The sequence below is a fragment of the Gymnoscopelus microlampas genome (genome assembly GCF_963454915.1).
Source record: "Gymnoscopelus microlampas genome assembly, chromosome: 4".
NCBI classification, from domain to species: Eukaryota; Metazoa; Chordata; class Actinopteri; order Myctophiformes; family Myctophidae; genus Gymnoscopelus; species Gymnoscopelus microlampas.
Window position 1 is genome coordinate 51,576,724 of NC_139941.1, and position 21,406 is coordinate 51,598,129.

Here is a 21,406-nt window from a genome sequence, read left to right on the forward strand (position 1 = left end):
GTCTCCATGGGGTGCGTAATCAATATTTTTGGGTGAACTATCTCTTTAAGATAATGACTGTGGTAGAAAGCAACATAAAAATGTTTAAGAACCACTGTCATAGCTAAGAGTTTGGGCATCCTTTCCTTGACGCGAACGGGTCTTTCCCACCGGATCCTAGTGACGTAAACTTGGCAACGCCACCTTCTGTGACCAGTGGTGTAAGGTAACTAAGTACATGTACTCAAGTACTGTACATAAGTACACTTTTGAGGTATTTTTTACTTTACTGGAGTATTTCCAATATGCAGTACTTTTTGCTTCTACTCCACTGCATCTCAGAGGCAAATATTGTACTTTTTACTCCACTATAATTATTTGAAATGTTTAGTTACTATAGTTCCTTTGTAGGTTTTGATTATTATTACAAAACATACATTAACCACTTCAGCCCTATACACTTTGGCTATTTGAAAATAGCAGATCTACAAGCTCACAACGGGTCGAGACGTTGTGTGCTTGTAGATCTGCTATTTTCAAAAGCTTTTCATACATTTTATGCATTTGAAAACTTTCAAACATTCTCCATAATGACTACTTTTGCTTTTAGTATATTTTGACTTTTGCACTTTTACTCAAGTACATTTTCATTAGCGGACTTTTACTTGTAACGGAGTGTTTCTACATTACAGTATTGATACTTTTACTAGGAAAATGTGAGTACTTTTTTCCACCACTGTCTCTGACGCACGCGGCTCTGTCACGTACGTTACTATAGGATCGGGTGGGAAAGGCCTGTTCGCCTCGCCTAACATGGTGATTGACATTGTGATATATAACACAGAGACGTAATAATTTAGATGGCGGATGGGGGTAAAACCACACATAACACCTTCCATTGCCAGGACACCCCACTGACGCTTACATAGCTACAAGAAGAGGTAATAATAACTATCGCCTAGATTCATTAGCTCTTTTTTGACCGATATACTTTGGGACCCCTGTCTCCCCCCTCCATTCTATTGCTCTAGATCAGTGGTTCACAACCTTTTCTGCATCAGGGCCCACTTCTCCATAAAATCTGGAAAACGTTCGCGGCTCACCCACCCATCTGACCTAAAACATGTTCAGGTCATAGTTTATTATGTTCCTGCTTGGATCAATGCAATTGACGTAATATACTAAATGTTTTCACTGGTAGAAAGTAACTAAAGTAAGTCAATTTACTCAAGTAGAGTTACTTGAGTACAATTTTGCCTTTATTGAGTATTTTTGATACTTTATACTTTTACTCCACTACATCACAAAGGTAAAATCTATTTTTTTTTGGTTGAAAAATGCAGTTACTAGTTACTTTGTAGACTTAGATCATTGTTACAAAAAAAAAAATCTTTAATATACTTTTATCTTAAAATCTTTTAATTATTTGGGACCCCACTTTGCAATACACGCACGGCACACTAGTGGGCCCCAGCCCACAGGTTGGGAATCACTGTATCTAGGGTGAAGTTGTCCGTTGGGCTTTGACGATGGCTTAACCTCCCCGCCCCCCTCTGATAACCCTGCCCCCCTCTGATAACCGCCACAACAAGCCAGAACATGGTGAATCTGACCCGATTTCACCAACTATATGGGGCAACTTCACCCTTTTCTCTCTTCGTCACCATTGCCTCTTTTGCCCTCCACCTCTGTCCCTCGTCCCCGGGTCCTCTCTCAATTGCGTAAGTGAATCAGTGCGCCGGCCGACACCCTCGTTGTCACGTGTAGTTGTGTCTGTCGAAGCTGCGGAACGAGGACGGAGTGGCTAGCTTCCTCATGGACAGGCTGTCAGTCTTGGCCGCTTCGGGCCGCGCCCCGGATTTGCTCCTGAGGAAGGGGTTTCTGGCGCCGCCGGCGGCCCCCCCCAGGCCGCCCAGCCCGGACCCCCCCCTGTCTGCCCCCGGACCCCCCGCCATCCTCTCACTCACCGACAGGCTCTTCCGGTGGTGCGGAGGGGCCAGGGTGAGGGAAGGGTGGGAGTCGTCCGAGGAGCAGCTGTTGGCTCTCTCCAGTCTGGAGAAGGGGGAGCAGAAAGGGGTCCCCCCCCCGCTGGGCCCTCCTCCTCCGAAGCTCCCGTGGCGAGGGGTGTCGGGCGCCAGGACCAGGTCCTCGGGGTCCTCCGGGTCCGACTCCGTGTGGCTGAGCTCGGCCTCCCTCTCCGGGTGGGACGAGGAGCCCTGCGGGTCCGGCGGCTTGTCGAAGGGGAAGGAGCTGGAGGCCGCGCCGCCGGGGGAGTGCGAGCGCTCGGCGGGCGGGTACGGCGACGAGACGCAGCGCGTGTCGATGCAGTCCGTGATGCTGGTGTACTCGGCCGCCTTGACCTGCACGCCGGCCCCCAGCCCGCTGTAGCACGTCCGGCTGGAAGGGAACATGAGGCTGTGGGACTTGACCAGCGGGCTCGAAGGCTCGTCCAGGAAGCCGCCGCCGCCACCGCTTCCTCCTCCGCCACAGGTGGTGGAGAGGTAGCGGCTGCTCTTGGAGCGCTCCAGCAGGCCCGCCGAGGTGGGAGGGGACGGGTCCATGTCCCAGGGAGGTATTAGGGTGGCGTCCGGGAGGAGGTGGGCCGAGCAGAGGGACAGGTCGGCGGCCGCGCTGTCCTCGAACATGGTGGTGCTGCAGCCGGTGCCGGTGCCGGTGCCGCCCTCCGAGTGCCTGTCGCCCGTGGCGGTGGCGCCGCCGCCGCTGCTGCCGCTGAAGTCCCGCCCTCCCGACAGCACCGCCTCCATGATCTCAGAGTGCAGGGAGGAGTCTCTACGGAGGGGCGGAGCGACGCGCAGAGGGTCCAGGAAGACCTCGGCGGGCCCCGCCTCCTCGGTAGTGGAGACGTAGATGTCGATGCACGACGACGGGCGGTGCTGCTGGGAGACCGAGAGCGTCGCCAGGGGGAGGGGCTTAGACTCCTTGGGGGCGGCGCCGGAGGACACCGACTGCGAGCTGTTGGCCCGGTGGAGGCTGAGCGAGCGCTCCTTGAAGAACCTCGGAGTCAGAAGCAGAATTACGTTTATTGTCGCGTCACACGGGTGTAAAAAATATATATATCGTCTCCGTCGGGTGGAAACCTTGTATGTCCAAAACTGTTACTTTTCAGGATTCAAATCCTAAAATAGCAAAAGTAGGAGATTGGATCTGCTGCTTTTGATGCTTTTGTGTGACACAGTGTCAAGTAGGGGCGTTAATTTTCGAGAAAGTTAGAATATGGAGATAGGACGTTTCTGCCCGACAGCAACAATATTTGTTGTGCTCTATGATTCAACGTTTTCAGGAAAAACAGGGGGGACAGAGAGAGGAGGATAAAAACATAGGCAAGAAAAAGGTCAAGAACAATCTGAGGTATGCACATTTATGCCTATCGATTACACTTACGCCCTACAGTATGTAATACTTCGCTGTACAACGTTGCCATGCGAAAGTAGCGTAAATACTAGATCACATCGCAATGCGTTCCGTCGTAATAGCTCCTATTTAAGCTATTTAAATACATTTGACAAAAGTAGCTACCTACCTATTTTCAAAAATTGATTATTTCAGCTATCACCAATATTTTTTCAAAATCAATTAAATCTACTAGTTTGATTAATAGGGAGTCAGTTCAGTCTCAAAATGAATCTGAAGCATGATTCTGATTGACAGATTCATCAGCCAATGATGTCGTAAGTCGATCTGCGGCATCAGGAGAGTCTCAAAAAAAGGTTTCTCTCTCAAGCGTAGCGAGGTTCACAAATAAAAAATTCACATGGAAATACACATTCAGCCATTTACAAGATTTGTGCCTTTTTATTACACATGATTTTTTAAATGTTTTAATTTGTGGAATTGTTTGTCATTTGTGAAATTTAAGTGTGCATTTGTGAATCGAGTGATTTGAAGATAAATACAGAATTGTATTTGTGAACAAGAGCGTGTGAGAGTTTGTGAATCACCATGTGTGGATCATTCATTTTGAGACTGATCTGACTCCATAAATTAGCTGTTGCAGTTGCACCAGTGTTGATTTGACAATGACTGATTTAACACTTGGTTGCATACTGAAAATAGCCGATCTACAAGCTTACAACGCGTCACAGTGCGACACGTTGTGAGCTTGTAGATCTGCTATTTTCAGAGCGCAACACCCGAGCGCAACCAAACATAAAATGACTTGTCTTTTAGTTCTACTGGATCTCTTCTCCACTAGTCCCTCACTAACATTCTAGTCTAGTTTGTATTTGTTGACGAAATTGTCAATATATATAGTCAGAGTTTTAGTGTGCTTAATTTATTTAGTTTTCGTCAGTGAAAAAAAGGTAGTCGACCAAAGTTTTTCGTCACAGTTTTAGTCGACGAAATCAACACTGTGTTGCATCCCTAAAAAAAACATCCATACATACCTCTCTGCCCGATCGGCTCCGCTCGTCGACCGCTCGCTACAGCCGCGGCCTCCTCCTCCTCCTCCTCCTGCCCCGTGGTAGAAGGAGTGGCTCCTGGTCCTGGTGGCCAGCATGCCGGTGGGGGACGGCGGGGACATGGAGCCTTCGGTGGCCGCCGCCGCCTCCAGCGCCTCGTGCAGGCGGTAGGCGTTGCCCTCGGCGCTGTTGAAGCTGCTCTGCCGCAGGATGTAGGCGGCGGCGCCGTCGGGGCACTCGGCCTGACGCAGGATGTACGCCGAGTCCGTGCAGTCGGACGAGGTGCGCGACCGCACCTGTTGTTGTGGAAATTAAATATTTCCTCAGTGAGAGAATGAAAAATTGCAACTAAATGTCTTTTAGTAGGTTTATTGGATACAACAGATGACAACAATTATTCTGCCTACACATACGTCATGTCTTAGTATGAGCAAATAGGGGAAGGGGATCAACGTCACGTGATTCTCTTGTCTGACTGGGCAAAAATTCGGATGTGTCTCAAGGAATATGATTATTGGTAAAGTTTAGAATATTTGGCGGCCCCGTTTAAAATTTTCACAAGATCGGTGGTTGCTGGTCATTGCAACAACCACCGATCTTGTGAAAAATGAACTACTACTACCAATACTTCACCATATGTTGTGCTGGCCCCACAGTGGTGGAATGAACTTCCCACTGATGTCAGGACAGCAGAGTCACTGCCCATCTTTCGCCGCAGGCTGAAAACCCACCTCTTCCGGAAACACTACCCTTCCTCTTTGCCTGGCCTACTTGTTGTTAACTAGTTGTAGGAACTATTGTTGTATTGTTGTATTGGACCTATTAGCTTGTGCTCATTTGATTTGGCTATTTTATCTCATGTGTTTATGAAAGTAGATAGCTGATATATTGCACTTTTACCTTAGCGCTAGGTATACTCTTGGTTGCTTGTTTTTACAGGAAATGCACTTAAGACCTCTGGTGATTAGTAGTTTCGTTCCCTACCTATGTTGAATGCACTTATTGTAAGTCGCTTTGGATAAAAGCGTCTGCTAAATGACTGTAGTAATGTAACGTATGACGAAATAAACCCATAAAATGTAACAATATGTGCGTTCCCTAACGCAATTCCAATGGTGAAAGCTGTGTTGTTTCACCTAGTGAAGGAATGGCGGATTCGGCCACGCCCCGAAATACTCGTATGTGTGTCTCAAAGAATATAATGAAAAGATGATATGAAAAAGAAAGGGAGAGAATGGATTGAAATGAGAATAAAGAAACGCTAAAAGGAAAAGAAACGCACAGTGTCCGGTTGCCTAGGAAGGCAACAGGAGTCTGACACTGAAGCCAGGTATGTAGGTGAAACCTACATACAGAGTTCCAGGAGGATGAAAGGTTAACCCCAAGGATGCAAATTGTCACCTTGCTAAACTAATGGCCTAAGTAATTTTTTGAGGAAACTAGAAGCTCGCCCCCGCTACGCGGGGGCTCGCGTCTAGCCCGCGGCCACGCCCACGTAGCGCCCGCGGCCACTTGGCAGCTCATATAAGTGGCGTAGCGTCATGAGGGCCAGTGGGGCCGTGGCTGGGTCAGTGAAGACCCTGTAGTGCGGATGATATGTGGCATAGAGGGGCAGATTGTAAATCCCCAGAGGAAACATCCGTGGGCTACCATTGGTTCAGCGATGTGTGCGGTCGCCCTGCGGCCCCTCCTCCTCCACCAATGTGCAGTATTGAGAGCCCTGACGTCACAACAATTGGAGCGATGGGCACTGCACTCTGGTTGGTTAGGGTAGACCTAGGGCCCAGGTAGAAGCCAGTTAAAGGCTGCATGGGCAAACCCAGTTAGGACCCGCCTTGGTCCCACATAAACATGGCTAGTTGGGGCCCACCTAAGGGCCAGGTAGAAGCTACTTATAGCCTGCATGGGCATCGCAGTTGGGACTGAAGTGGATGCCGCTGACATTGCTGACATGGGGTCCATATGGTTTAGCCCACCTTGAAACCATATGGGAACTACGCTGGCATGCAGGCTGGAATGCAAACGCTGCATCATACCTGTAGTGTGTAGTTTGATGTTGTGTGTGTAGCAGATATACCTGCAGTGTGTAGATCAATGTCCATATGAAAGTCAATGCCCAGCAGTGTTTTTTTTTTCTCCAGCAGAGTTTGTAGTGTCTCTGTCTCTCTCTGGAAGAGGTTGCACATGAACTCTGCAGCCGCACTGAGGCACTCCAACACAAACACTCTGACATTAAGCTGCTTCACACAACAAACATCAGCACCACGCTGCTGTTTGTCCAAAAGACACAATATCTCCTCTCCCACCGACGTCATGTGTTCATTTATCGACGTACAGACTCCTTTTGACACATTTTACCTCGTTTATCCAGCTCTCACTGACTCTCCACATCGGGCTGTTATAGCGCCACCATGAGGCTGATTAGAGAAATCTCAAGTGGAATTTCTGCCTCGGCATAGTGGGAATGTGGGTGCAAAGTTGCACGGAAAGTGCATGCTGTGTTCATAATGTGAGGCATTTTGGTCCAAACGGAGCAGTCCTGCAGACTTTGGAAGCCATTTTAGCCAATCAGGATGGAATATGAAAAATCTGAAAAGCGGCGTCCTGGTGGCACTGTAACAGGGCCATGTGAAAGAAATAGGGCAGAGGTTCTGAATTGGCATCCAGGGAGTGTGTGTGCACAGTTTCGCTGCGATCAAGTCAACGATGTGAGAGATTAGCTATCACAGACGGACGGACAGGTCTTGCGCCATGCCTTTCGGCCTGGCGGAGACAATAAAAAAACGAAAGTAAAGGAAATGACCATTTCTGCAACAAAAGTAGTCAACAAACTATACTATGAAAACATTGGCCACATTGTCAAATAATCTAAGAAAGAGGCAATCATGTGGAAAATAGCCGATCTACAAGCTTACAAAGCCTCTCAACGTGAGGCGTTTCGAGCTTGTAGATCTGCTATTTTCACAATATTTACTTGTGGAATGGAGTCAAACAAAATGGGGGGGTGCCCAGATCAATTACGTTTATTTGGGGGGGGGGGGGGGGGGGGGGCGGCCTGAAAGGGTTGATAAGCACTGCTCTAATTGGAGCGAAATTATCTGAAATTACTACATGACCATAATGCAGCCTAAACGTGCGTTGCACGGGGCGGTCCTGCCATTACGTTAGTTACTGTAGTTGCTGTGGAGCTACATAGTTCTCCAGAAGACACACACAAACATACACCATCTACAATGGACTAACTGAGCAGCAATATTGACATTCACCACACGAACGTGCATTGTTGACAAAGTGATTGCACAGCCGCTGCAGGCATGACAACCACCTTAGCGTTAGCGACATGGCAGCTATCACAGCTCCCTGTCCGTCGTCGCTGCGAATGACTGTGATGTGATGGCTACAGCAAGCTCTCTGCGATGCCATTGTCTGGGAACTGCTCTTAGCGTGACACGACCAATGAGAGTGAGCGCTGTAGTTGTTGCTAAGATACGGTGGCGTCTCTGCCCCATAGCTTGTAGATCTCTCACGCATGATTGGCGTAGGCTGCGTTGCCAGGTCTGACTGTTTGTATAAGCGATTTTGGGCTTATTTGGGTGCACTTTTGGGCTCGTTTCCATAGACCACGGCAGTGCTTATTTCTTTCCCGTGACCGATGTGGCATAAAAAGGTGCAAAACGAACCATCCGGAAGTACATTGCGAGATGAAATATATAGCACTTTTTGATTATTAGAGAAGGAGACACATGTGAAGGTGAAAAATTAAATGTAGGAGGTTATATAGTTTTTCATGAGCGATTTTTGTAGCAAGTTGTGAGAGAATTGGGCTACTCCTGTGGGCGGGGGGCTCAATAGAACCATTGGGGTTTGAAAGGAGACGCTCTCTGTTTGAGTGGTGAGATTATATTTTTGCCTAAGCCAGCTCCTCATGACTCCCTAGTGTAACTTAGGCCAAAATGGACCTTTTTTCCCCCAGATTTTATCCTATTTAAACATACTTAAATCTCTTATGTTACATAACTGACAGACAGTGTTATTTCTATTTAAATAGTCATAATTTGTTATAAACATTTTGGGTGAAATGATTAAGAAATATATAGTTTTGTTTTGGATCAGTTTTTTATTTTCCCTGAAAAACTTTTAAAAAAGTGACATAGGCCATTAGTTTAGCAAGGCGACGAAATGTAATCAGACGACCCTCATACAGTATTGTGTCCAAACAGTCCCATTAAACACTAACACGCACATGGCTCCTTATCTTCCCTGTTTATGTTCCCTGCTAGGACACTCCATTCAGACATACTGTAAGCATAACAATGTGTAGTTATAATTGTAATGATAATTCAGAACACAGTCATACAGTGTAAAGGTAATACTCAAATAAGAGCAATAATGAATGTATTATACATTAAAGGAGTAACTCACCCAAGAAAATACTTATTTTCTATCAATTACACACCCCATGAAGCCTTGAATTCATGGAGTTTTTTTGTTTTTGTCACATTCCTGAGCCAATAATTTGACTCAATTGAGTCGACTCTGCCGGTCATCAATTTATTGCCTCAAAAACAAAAAAACTCCATGAATTCAATGCTTCATGGGGTGTGTAATTGATAGAAAATAAGTATTTGTTTTGGTGAACTACTCCTTTAATAGTAACTCAATAATTAAACAGGAATATTAATTGAATTTCCGTTACACAGCACCTTGTTGACCTCGCCTCGCTCCACGCCCGTCACGCGCTCCAGCGCCACGGCGATGCGGCCGATCAGCTCCTCCATCTGGGCCAGGCGGACGTCCACCGTCTGCAGGGAGGCCTTCATGAAGTGCTCCCTCTCGTTCACCTCCTCCAGACGCATGGCCATGTTCTCCACCCTGGGAGAGGAGAGAGAGAGAGGAGGAATGGGAGAGAGTAGATTCAAATCTTGGGTTTTCCATTTACTCATTCAAACACTTGCCGTAGCACTTAGCCCTTATAGCCTTGACGATCTTGCAGTCTTATGCAAAGGTTCAAATGTAATTTAGATATCATGTTATGCAGACAGACGCCAGGTTCATTGTAGACCTGGCATCCTATAGTTTGTATAGTTTCAATCTACAGATTATTTATTTTTGGATATTATACTGTTTAGACCATTGGTTCTCAAAGTGGGGTTCGGGGACCCCCAGGGGTACTTGAATGGGTTCCAGGGGGTCCCCAGCTAAATGATGGATAGGAACCAAATGGACCCGTTAGGGTCCATTTGGTTCCATTTGTACACTCTCAGAGTTAAGATAACATTGATTTTACAACATGAATTGGGGTCCCAGAGATAGAAATGCCATTAAATGGGGGTCCGTAGCCCTAATGCATGTCAAACTGGGGGTCCTTAAAATGTATCTTTTCAAATGGGGGTCCGCGGGCTATTAAGTGTCCATTTGGGGGTCCTTGACATGAAAAAGTTTGAGAACCACTGGTTTAGACTGATGATAGGTTCTTGGATTACCTATGATCCTAGATGCATTTGATGTTACCTCGTGTTTACCTTGAAGTGTAAATCGCTCTGGATTAAGAGCGTCTGCTAAATGTCTAAATTATAATTGTAAACAACTGATACACACTAAACAAAAATGTAGCTAAATAGCACTAGTTTTCTTTTTTCAAGTAGGTGACAGCTCTGTTAATTAGATGAGTTAGTTAATTAATGATTAGTTCATTTTCATCCTGTCAATATCTACATGATGTAGAATTGGAATCAAACAAACTCATATCGTATCTGTCGGGTGGAAACCTCATATGTTCAAAACTGTTACTTTTCAGGATTCAAATTAAAAGATAGCAAAAATAGCAGATCTACAAGCTCAAAACGCGTCGCTTCGAGCAGCGTTTCGAGCTTGTAGATCTGCTACTTTTGATACTTTTGTGTGACGCTGTAGTATTTATAAAGTAGGGGCGTATATTTAGGGAAAAAAAGACACAAAAAGTTAAAATATGGAGATAAGAGTTTTCTGCCCGACAGCAACTATAATAATGTTTCCATCATCATGTGTGACCTTTCAGAGGTCACTCTGATCCTCTCGTCGTTGGAGGAGTTGAAGCGATCGTCCTTCTCCCTGAAGTACTCCTCTATGCACTGCTCCTCGAAGTCGTGCACCTTCTTCAGCTCGTCCTCCGTGATGAAGAGCTCTGCGGTGGACGAAATAACCCAGACAAAATCACTACTAAGCTCAAAATACTGTGTTTGAATATGTGAAGGAACATCACAAATATGAATACATAAAAAAGCTATACGAGCTACAAGCACAAGCTTTTTATTTGCCGTCATCAAGCCCCCAGAACCGAGAGGGAGCAATGAAGCGCATTGGACATGGTGGCCAATCACACAGTGGCGTGCACAGACATTTTGAGGGGCAGGTGCTCAAGTAAATTATACTTTTTTTTGTTTACTTGGTCTGCTCTTTTTTCCCTCTACACCTATACCTCCTATACCTACACCTATACCAAAAATAGCCGATCTACAAGCCCACAACGCCTCGCAGCGCGAGGCGTTGTGGGCTTGTAGATCGGCTATTTTTGGCTAAAGTTCTCCTCAGAAAAGGGATGCTAGGTTTCGAGTGGTTATGGTAAAAAGAAAAATCATAATCACATAAAGATTTGGCGGACCCCCTGTAGTAACTCTGAGGACCCCCTAGGGGTCCCGGACCCCCTGTTGAAGACCCCTGCTGTAAACTGAAACTGTGTGTGCCCTTTTTTCAAAAGCGCACTTCTGGTCAAGAGGGCAAAGGGCAGGAGCTCTAGCACCACCTAGAGTCTATCTGTGCACGTCCCTGCAATCACAGGTATAGGTATGACACATGAACGAGTGAAAACGGTTTCAACCAATGGGCATCGACTCAAGAGCTTGTGCACGGAGGTGACACTACTGCGAGACGACGTGCAGAGTGAGGTAAAACGCACCACATCGTCCCCAAATAATAGGTCCCGCCCGTCACATTTCCCAACCCGGAAGAAGGGGTAAACGCTGGGTGAACAACTCCATACAAATGGATGGGTGGGGATTTCTGGTGCCCTCTCTATTATTTTTTAACTCTATAGGGCATAGCAGAGGCGGCCATTTTCTGGTTCCACTCCAAAATAGCCAATGCATTTTTCTCATTGACATTTCCAAAAATATTTATAGCAATTATTTTAAGCCTAAAGCCATCCAGGGTCCTGGTGAATCATGACCATAAAACGTTCGATTCTGTGAAAAAACTTTTTTGAAAACGGCAAAACAAAGGGTATTAAATATAGTATATCATATAATTAAATATAAAATAAAATAAAATTATAGAAATAAATGTTTTATGGTCATGATTCACCAGGACCCTGGATGGCTTGATTCTAGGCTTAAATGAATTGATATAAATATTTTTGGAAATGTCAATGGGAAAAATGCATTGACTATTTTGGAGTGGAACCAGGAAATGGCCGCCACTGCTATGCCCTATAGCCGTCACCCTAAAAAACGTCTTGGGTTTGAGAACGGCACTTCAACATTCCGGGAATGCGGAAGTGACCGGGACGTCATCAGATGACCCATACAGGGTCACATATTGACGTTTAGTCACATTTTGGTCGCTTGGTTTTGGGAGTGAGAGTGTGCTGGTCATCCGTCACTCACTCAGTCCGTAGTCGCGCTCGTCCTCGTCGTGCTTGCGCCAGCGGCAGCACAGGTGTTTGAGGACCATGGTCATGTGACTGAAGATGATGAGGGGAGGAGGAAGGACCGGCCGCTCGTGGAAGGTCATGATCAGCTGGTAGCGCTGGAACTTCCACACCTGGTTGGAGATGGACTTCACCTCGAAGAACGTGTTGCTGTGAAGGAACATTACACATTTATGAAAACATAAAACAATTGTGTAAACCTCATATGTTCAAAACTGATACTTTTCAGGATTCAAATTCAAAAATAGTAAAAATAGCAGATCTACAAACTCAAAATGTGCTGTTGAGTGCCGCGTTTCACGCTTGTCGATCTGCTATTTTTGATACTTTTGAGTGACGCTGTAGTATGATCAAGTAGGGCGTTCATTTACGAAAAAAATACACAAAAAAATAAATAAAAAGATAAGAGGTTTCTGCCTGACATAAATATTAAAAAAATAATAATGATCTCACAATGTGTGTCATGCTTGTACAGATACATCTGTAGTATCACAGGAGCAGAGTCATGCTGCCAAATGTGCAACATCATTGCAATACATGGTTTATATTGATGAAAGTGTGAGTGAATGCGTGTGTATGTATGTAACACACATTGTAAAGCACTTTGGATAAAAACCACTATAGACATACAGACCATTTACCATCACAAATAACATATGAATTCATCTGTTGGCTCTTGTCTTTGTCTCTCCATCTAAATTAGTATTTCTGTATAATTACCCTGACATAATGTGAAGATGACCATCTCTGCCAGAAAACATTTCACACAAAGCAAAGGCCAGATAATGACACATCATTAGCACGATAAACGTATAACACAAACGCACCATGCAGAATATAAAGAGCCTCTGGCCTCGTATGACCGTCTGGCCTCGTATGACCGTCTAGAATGTGGTGTAATTGAGTGTTGTTGTTGTTGATGTCACTGTCTAAATCAACACTCCAGATTGTATTGTATGTGTATTGATTGTAAGGGTTCCCAAACCTTTCAGGCCGTGACCCCCCAAAATAATCATATTTCGTTGCTCTCCCCAGCTAAGTGCACACCTGTTTCACTGATCCACAGTTTTTATTGATTTTATCCACAGTCTTAGCCTTTTCTTTGTGTTTTTCCTAATAAAGTTGAATAAAGTACTTTTGCACGACACATTCATTCATGAAACAAAAAAATACATACAATGTTTGAATGATAGAGATACAAGGTTTCTGCCCGACAGTAGCCTCGGAAACCCATGCCTTTTTTTTTGTTTCAAAAGAAAAAAAGCCTGGGAGAACCTTGCAGGAACGCTGGTCTTAGGACCTTGTTATCTCCTAACCAATCAGAGTGCTCCAAACCCAGGCGCTGGAATCCAGCGCCTGGGTTTGGCTCCGCCCTTCAAGACCATCGATTGGGCTCGTTCTTTCAGTCTAGCCCGACAGTGACGATGATAAGATAAAATGGAATGAAAGATCTGAGAGAAAGTGAGAAACAAGAGGTAGACACAGAAGGCAGAGGTGTAGCACTTGCCGTAGCACTTGCCCATGCTATTTAGACAGATGACAGGTTCATTTGTTGACCTGGCATCGTATGTATTGTGTAGTTTGAATGTACAGACAAAAAATATATATATTAAAAAGACTGATGATAGGTTCTTGGTTTATCTATAATCCTAGCCTGGCGTAGCTAGACTATATCACTGCGTGGATATGAGTCTGGTGCTTCCATGAGGACGTTTTGTTTCCCAAGGGGTGGGATCAAAACAATAGCCCTCGACGCAATTGGTTAGACCTACAACCAACTACCAATTACAGTCTACCATATTCGAATACTGGGCCCTGATTGGTGCCCCACGTCTTCTGGGAGAGGAAATGGATTCTCTATGGAGCGGTGCCAGACCCAAATCGCAGAGTGCATTTTTTTTTTTGCACTCGCAGATTCGTCTGGTCCCAGGCTACTATAATCCTAGATCAACTGGCGGCCCCCACCTTCACTTAATGCGGTCCACAGGTCAATATGACATAGAATGGCGAAGTACGGTATCAATTTACGAAAAAGGTGTGGCCCTCTGGAGTGAGTGCGGAAATATAGTGGCCCTCTCCATCGTCAAAGTTGCCCAGCCCTGTCCTAGATCCTAGACATTGTAGTTGTTGACGTACTTGAACACGGCGATGAGCAGGTTGACCAGCAGGATGTTGGCCACCAGCAGGTAGCACGCCATGATGGCGGGCACGATCCACGCCCCCGTCTTACAGGGTGGCAGCGTGACTGTCACCCCGTCCTCCGTGGTGATGTTCTGACCACAGGGAGCTGCATGGGCACGCACGCACGCACACACACACACACACACACACACACACACACACACACACACACACACACACACACACACACACACACACACACACACACACACACACACACACACACACACACACACACACACACACACACACACACACACACACACACACACACAGTCATACACACACAGAACGGGTTATACCACGTACGTCTCTGTGTGGATTATTTATAAACACTGGTATTGTGCATGAATCTGTTCAACCCATTCAACCCAGGAACTTTCTTTCTTCTTTGGTAATTCAAAAATAGCAGATATACAAGCAAATCGTTGAATATATATTCTACAAATGTCTTCTAAATCCTAACCGTTTTTTGAAAAAACGTATGTTGCTATATCAGTGGGTCTCAAACTGTTTCATGTCAAGGACCAGAAACATGACATGTATTTGGCCGTGGACTCACATCTCAAAATATGTTGTTCCAGGGACCCCCCAGATGCAAAGATTTGAGTTACAAAGGTTTGCTTAAAAATATATTATATTCAAAGATTTGCTCAGAGCTTCACGATTTTTCAAAAATAGCAGACATACAAGCTCATAGTGCAGCACTCTGTGCTGCACTTTGAGCTTGTAGATCTGCTATTTTTGAATATCCAAAGAAATCTAAAATGACAGAGATGCGTTCCCGGATTGAATGGGTTAAAACAAGAGCTTTACAGTGCAGAGACAGGCCTCAGATGCAGACGGTTACACAAACATGCCTCAAACACCATCTCATGAGGAAACCTACAACGGACACTATAATGGTCTCAAAAAGTACATAATATCGTTGCTGTCTGGCAGAAACCTCTATCTCAATATTCTAACATTTGTTGTTTTTTCCCCGTAAATTAACGACCTACTTGATCATACTACAGCGTCACACAAAAAGCATCAAAAGTAGCAGATCTGCAAGCTCGAAACACGGGCGCAAAAAGACACTTTTTGAGCTTGTAGATCTGCTACTTTTGAAGCTTTTGAATTTGAATCCTGAAAAGTAACAGTTTTGGACATATGAGGTTTTCACCCGGCAGAGACGATATAAGTAATGTCATACAGTATGTAAAATGGTTGCTAGTTACATATATATATTGTGCATTCAGACAATGTAAATCACAACATTTTCACATTCGTTATTCATTGTTTAACTACCACTTCAACATTTACACGTGAGATCGTATCCTTGTTTAAATTTGTATATCAAAAATATAAATAAAACAAAATCTCTCAATTAAATGTTATACGCTTTAATTTCTGCTACTTTTGTGTGACGTTGTAGTGTGATCAAGTAGGGAATTCATTTACGAAAAAACACAACAAGTTAGAATAACGGAGAAAAGATGTTTTTGGCTGCCCGACAGCAACGATACATGTAACTACTACTTATGGCGAGACATTACTTACTATATGTACTTATAAAGTATTCATTGTATCCATTGTATGTTTCCGAACGAGAACGATAGCTCAATAAGCACACAGACAAGACAAAAACAAGACAAAAGGAAACCTGAAACAAACATAAAGTATAGGCTACATTGAGAAACAAACAGCAAAACAAAGCCAGACAACAAGACATAGACGAGCCTTATCCCACAATTACAGACAAACCCACATGTAAACACCGACAGACAGACAGACAGACAGACAGACAGACGCCAAAGACACACAACAAACAACATATCTACATAATATTCTTTGCAAACAAACAAGAAGCATAATGTTTATGCTTCTTTTCTGCAAGAGGAAACAGAAGAGTGAGCACTAGAATGGTATAGGGGGCGGGGCTCATGTGCTGAAATGTGCATCTGGAAACAAAAACAAAAAGCAAATATATTTCAAAATATATTCCTCATGTTTCATCATAAAAACTTGCGTTCCCAATATATTTAAACAGTGTTTAAAATATATTGTTGTGTTAATGCGTGCCACAGCCTCTCTCAGCGATGGGTTGGTGCCTTGTGTCGTTTCAAAGGTATTTTATAAGGATACATTTGAAATGACACACTTGTCGTTTTTTAAAAACATGTGCATTGGGTTTTAGCGTGTTTTTTCCATCTGCGATGGTTCAGTTGCATGTCGCTTATATCTGGGGAAAAGGTCTTTCGTTTGTTTGCCTAACGGAATTCATTCTCATGCTGGTTATCGCTTGATTAATTCACACAATGCAGCCCAAAGATAGAGAACTGAAGTAATTTTTGTTAGTACTTTTTCTTAAATGTTACCCTATATAAAAAGTTTTTGGATTTAAAACAAAATAAAAAACTCTGACAACTGAACCACATGAAAAAACAGAGATTGCTAATGATGGGAGGTGATTGGTAGTATGCATACGTTGTGATGTTTAAACAGTAGCCAAACCCCAGATTTGAGTTTGAGGATTGGTTACCCTTTAAGTAAATATTATGTGGGGATTGGTTACCATTTAAGTACATATTATGTGGGGATTGGTTACCCTTTAAGTGAATACATGTGTGTGAATGTGGGTATAATTGTGGAGACAATTGCATGTGAGGATTGCAGTATTCATATGGACGTTTTTATGTCTGTTTGTTTATTAGCGCTTATATATCAGCTATGTATCAGTATCAGTAGTCTAGTGGCGTGTTTGAATAGGAGCGATAAATGAGCGACGTGATTAGCGATGACTCTGGTTACAAGCTGAGCTGGCGTAAGGGGGAGGGGCGGGTGCAACAATGGTTCGGGGTGACAAACAAGTGTTTAGCATAACAGCCACACTTCTTCAAACCAAGAACAAAAGTTCTGTGGAAAATAAACATCAAAAGTAGTATCACACTTTTAATTTTGATAGCTTCCCTTTGATGATCTATACAAAGTAATCACAACAAACGTGAAACTTTGAAACGTATCTGACGGTATTTGAAGAGTGCTGCTGCCATGAAACAATGTCATTGTAGCCAGCAAAGTGCATTAACATGATAAAGTTGCCCTTTAATAAATAATATTGTCTTGGATCAGGCAAACAATTTGATGAATTAAAATATTTGGAAGGGGAGGTTTGCTGCAATGCGGAAACGACAAATCTCACAACTGAACACTTTTGTTCCAATCTGTGATTTGTGAAATAGCGTAAAAGGAGTGTTTCCTAAAATTAGGTATTTATCATTCTAAACCTATATCCCTGCTGTTCTACATTAAAGCCAACCAGTTAAATAAATTGCAGGCTTTTAACCTTTGCTTAAATGAAATATCAGAGACCATTAGGATTTTATGGAAGATACCTCTGAATACACTAATATTATTCATTAATCTCATAAAAATGACTAATGACTTGAATCCATAGGCATGACGACATCAGTCAACCAGTTTATTCACTGGGTCTGATCTATTTAAAAAACAATATATACTAATAAACCTAGCTATTAAAAAATAGCTAACTTCGTGCTGCGCTACGAGCTTGTACATCTGCTATTAATGTAAAATCTTGAAAGTGTTTGAAAATGTTCCGTGCGGCCAAATTACATATAATTTTTGGGGTCCTTGGCATGAAAATGTTTGAGAACTACTTATTTAGAAGGCATTTTTAGAATGGGCCTCAGGTCTAAATGGGTTTTTCTAAATTAGTCTAGTTTTTGTATTATTATTATAACTTTTTTTTATTGATACGGGATTATAATTTTTTTACTGTCTGACCCAAGGAAATATAAGCCTGTGAGGGCAACTTCAACCTGTAGGGCTGCATGCACGCCTTCGTCTTTAGTGGCCACTAGTGGTTAAGAGTGAGCATGGCATGTTCAAGGCTGGGATGATGGGGTGGGTGGGAGGTGCATATGGGACAGGTATACGTTTAAATTAAAGTCTTTATAGCTATGGATTTACAGGGAGTCTGACTGCACTGGGGGTGCAGGAATACGTGGGATCGACTGCTACTACGCCAGCTTCCGTGAGTTCGAAAGTAATTTTCGACCATCCAGAGCTTATCGTTTTTCAACTTCCTATTACGCGTATCTGAAACAAAGAACCAAAAGCATTATTTCAGATCTCTCGTCTTTGGGCCACTTTCTTGCATTCAGCTACACATTACAGTACACACACACTCACACACTGTATTATAAACAGCCGTATATATATATACAGGTCAACAACAGAGCAGTCGTTCACACACAAAGACACCATCCTCACAAAGATATTGAATTTATTGATTCAAGTGAAAAAATCTCATTTTTCTATACAGTGTTAGATACAGTATCAAGGTTTAAAGGGGGTGTAAAGGTAGCTCTCCACCAAACAGACTACTGCAGATTGCTACAGACTGGCAGTCGAATGAAGTCAGGAGATCAGTCGGTTGGAAGGTGTTGCTGAATTATTTTAACAAAGAATCATCACTTACACGCCCTTTAATGTGAAATATAAAGTTAAAATGATGTTAACACAAGAGTAGGAACAGGTTTGTTCAGAGAGTGTGTGAATAACATGTTGGAAACATTGTTTGCATGTTTTACATTTGATAAAGCGCCCAAAAAAATACACTTGTTGTAATAATGTGCGTCCTGCTAAAACCATTCATATCAATGCTAGAAGTCCCATTTGAACATTTCAACCACTTTCAACCTGGAGATATGAAAAATGTTCAGAAACAGTGGAAACAGCATACAGTTGCCTATCTACAAGCTCAGAGAGCCTGTTTTGCTCTGTGTTAAAACTATAGTTTCTGCAATGCTAATCTAATGTCCCTTCATAATTAGAAAGCAGGGATGCACAATGTTGACATTTTGGTCGATATCCGATAACTGATTAATTGCATTGGTCAAATCGACCAATATAATATACCGATATTGATATTGCAATACAAGTTTACCTCACACCTGTCACACCGTAGTGACCCCACAGAAGAATCACTCGTAACTGCTCTGCCAATGGAGCTCAGCTCTATTGGTGCAGCGGGTTGCGATCATGGGTTGTTGAGAGGGGTGGTCTGGGGTTCAATCCCAGCTCAGGCCGCTAAACGCTACAATACAGTAACTGTGATTCTGGGTGAAGATGGAGACTTCTGATCGTATTACCGGAGTTGTTAGGCCTACTGATGCACATATTATTTCAAACAACTTATCTATAGTATTTTTACTCTGCATTTTCCCCCGACTTGTCGACCCTTTTGAAAGCTTCCCCTGAAAAACACTTGATTGAATCTGCAGCCTTCATCAGCACACTTTTTTTTTCAACTTCACTTTCAAACATAAATACCAGTAAGACTCCCTAATCGGGAGATAAGCGACCGTAGGTCACATGTATACAGAAGAGGGCTGTAACGGCGATTGGTTCCTAGTTGTGTGGGCAATGTATAGTTTTGTTTGGTGGTCTAAGAAATGTGGTGGCAGGCATGTTGATGACATGAGTGTAGACATACTGTGTAGTGTGTAGCAATTTGCGTGTTTTTAGGGGCAAAACTGTAGGAGTAGTGGGCAAAAATGTGTTGTGAAAAGCGGCCTGAAGGTGGCGCTAGAAGAGGGCCATGTGAGAAATTAGGGGTGGGGTGTCCGCGTTGCCTTGGCGGACGAATAGGTACCGGCCGCGGCTCTCCCGGACGCTCCTAGCCCGAGTTACGGCATTTTATGTGAGCTGCAGTGGCAGGGGGTCCTCCACTGGGGGCGCCACCACTTTTGCATCCGTTCTGGAGCACCAGGAGTGGGTGGTCCCCGGGAATGCCCCGTGAGCAGCCCCGTTGGGGCGGTCATTTGGTAATTTGTCCACATGTGCTCATTTTTTACACTTGGGGGTCCCCGAGGCAGCTGGGGGTCCCTGGAGCTCCGGGGGTCCTTGGAGGGTGTAGTTTGGCAGGTAAGGAGTGTGTGTGCAAAATCTGGCATGGATCGGGGCAACGGGTGCGGAGATATGAGCAGGGCAAAAGTGTGACGTGTGTGACGGAGTGACGGGACGTGTGTGACGGAGTGACGCACGGACACCTGGAGCAGGTTTCTATAGTAAATGCGACCTACGGTCGCAATTAGAAAATAAAATATCAGCTAATATTCCGATATCTATATAATATAGACCGATACCGTCACTCTGTCGGGTGGAAACCTCATACGTCCAAAACTGTTACTTGGTAAATGGTGCATTTATATAGCGCTTTTATCCAAAGCTCTTTACATAGATTGTGCATTACATTCACCCATTCACACACACATTCATACACCGATGGCGGAGGAAACCATGCAAGGCACCAACCTGCTCATCAGGAGCAATTAGGGATTCAGTGTCTTGCTCAAGGACACTTCGACACTAACTCTGGGGGAGCCCGGGATCGAACTGGGAACCTTGCGGTTCCCGTCCCGTCACTCTGCCGGCCACTCTACCCCTGAGCCACTGCCGCCCATACTTTTCTATATATGCCGACCATATTTAAAAAATATATAGATCTGATACTTTTGATGCTTTTGTGTGATGCTGCTACAGTAGTATGATCAAGTAGGGCATTCATTTACAAAATAATTACGTCAAGAAGTTAAATTATGGAGATAAGAGGTTTCTGCCCGACAGCAACGATATATTATCTGTTTGATATCAATATAGCAATGTTTTTTTTAAGGCCGATATTGCCGATAACGACATCATGATAACTGATTGAATCGTGCATCCCTAGTAGGAATGTTTTTCCTCCTGGGAGGAAGTTAAGTGTCGTCAGTAGGTTCTGTACTGAACGGCATCTCTGAGTGGCGCTCTGCAGGGGGAACTTACGGTCGATCTGGTCGGCGAACACCTCGCCGTAGATCATCCAGTAGGGCATGAAGAAGATGTTCCGGGCCAGCATCCAGGACGGGTCCTCGTTGGGGTTCAGGATGGCCTGCCGCGCCACGCCGAAGCTCATCAGCACCACCAGCATGATGATCACAAAGTACATCATGTCTATCATCTGAGGAGAGACACACAGAGAGGGGTTAGGGAGGGAGGGAGGGAGGGAGGGAGAGGGATGGAGAGTGTGGGAAGGATTGAAGCGGTGAAGAGAAGAAGAAGAAGAAAAAAAACAGTAGTTGTTAGTGGAGAA

General features: G+C 44.1%; 1 protein-coding gene across 1 annotated transcript in view; it reads right to left on the reverse strand.

The window, feature by feature from the left end:
* Window positions 1-1,736: 1,736 nt before the first annotated feature.
* trpm3 (transient receptor potential cation channel, subfamily M, member 3) overlaps window positions 1,737-21,406 on the reverse strand; it is a gene marked incomplete at both ends in the record, with an annotated part of 352,723 nt that continues 333,053 nt past the window's right edge. The window contains 7 exons of the mRNA XM_084055549.1: window positions 1,737-2,994; window positions 4,386-4,696; window positions 9,104-9,272; window positions 10,431-10,563; window positions 12,041-12,234; window positions 14,221-14,371; window positions 21,100-21,274. Of these exons, the coding sequence (XP_083911675.1) occupies window positions 1,737-2,994; window positions 4,386-4,696; window positions 9,104-9,272; window positions 10,431-10,563; window positions 12,041-12,234; window positions 14,221-14,371; window positions 21,100-21,274 (2,391 nt within the window). The remainder of the gene's footprint in view (window positions 2,995-4,385; window positions 4,697-9,103; window positions 9,273-10,430; window positions 10,564-12,040; window positions 12,235-14,220; window positions 14,372-21,099; window positions 21,275-21,406) is intronic.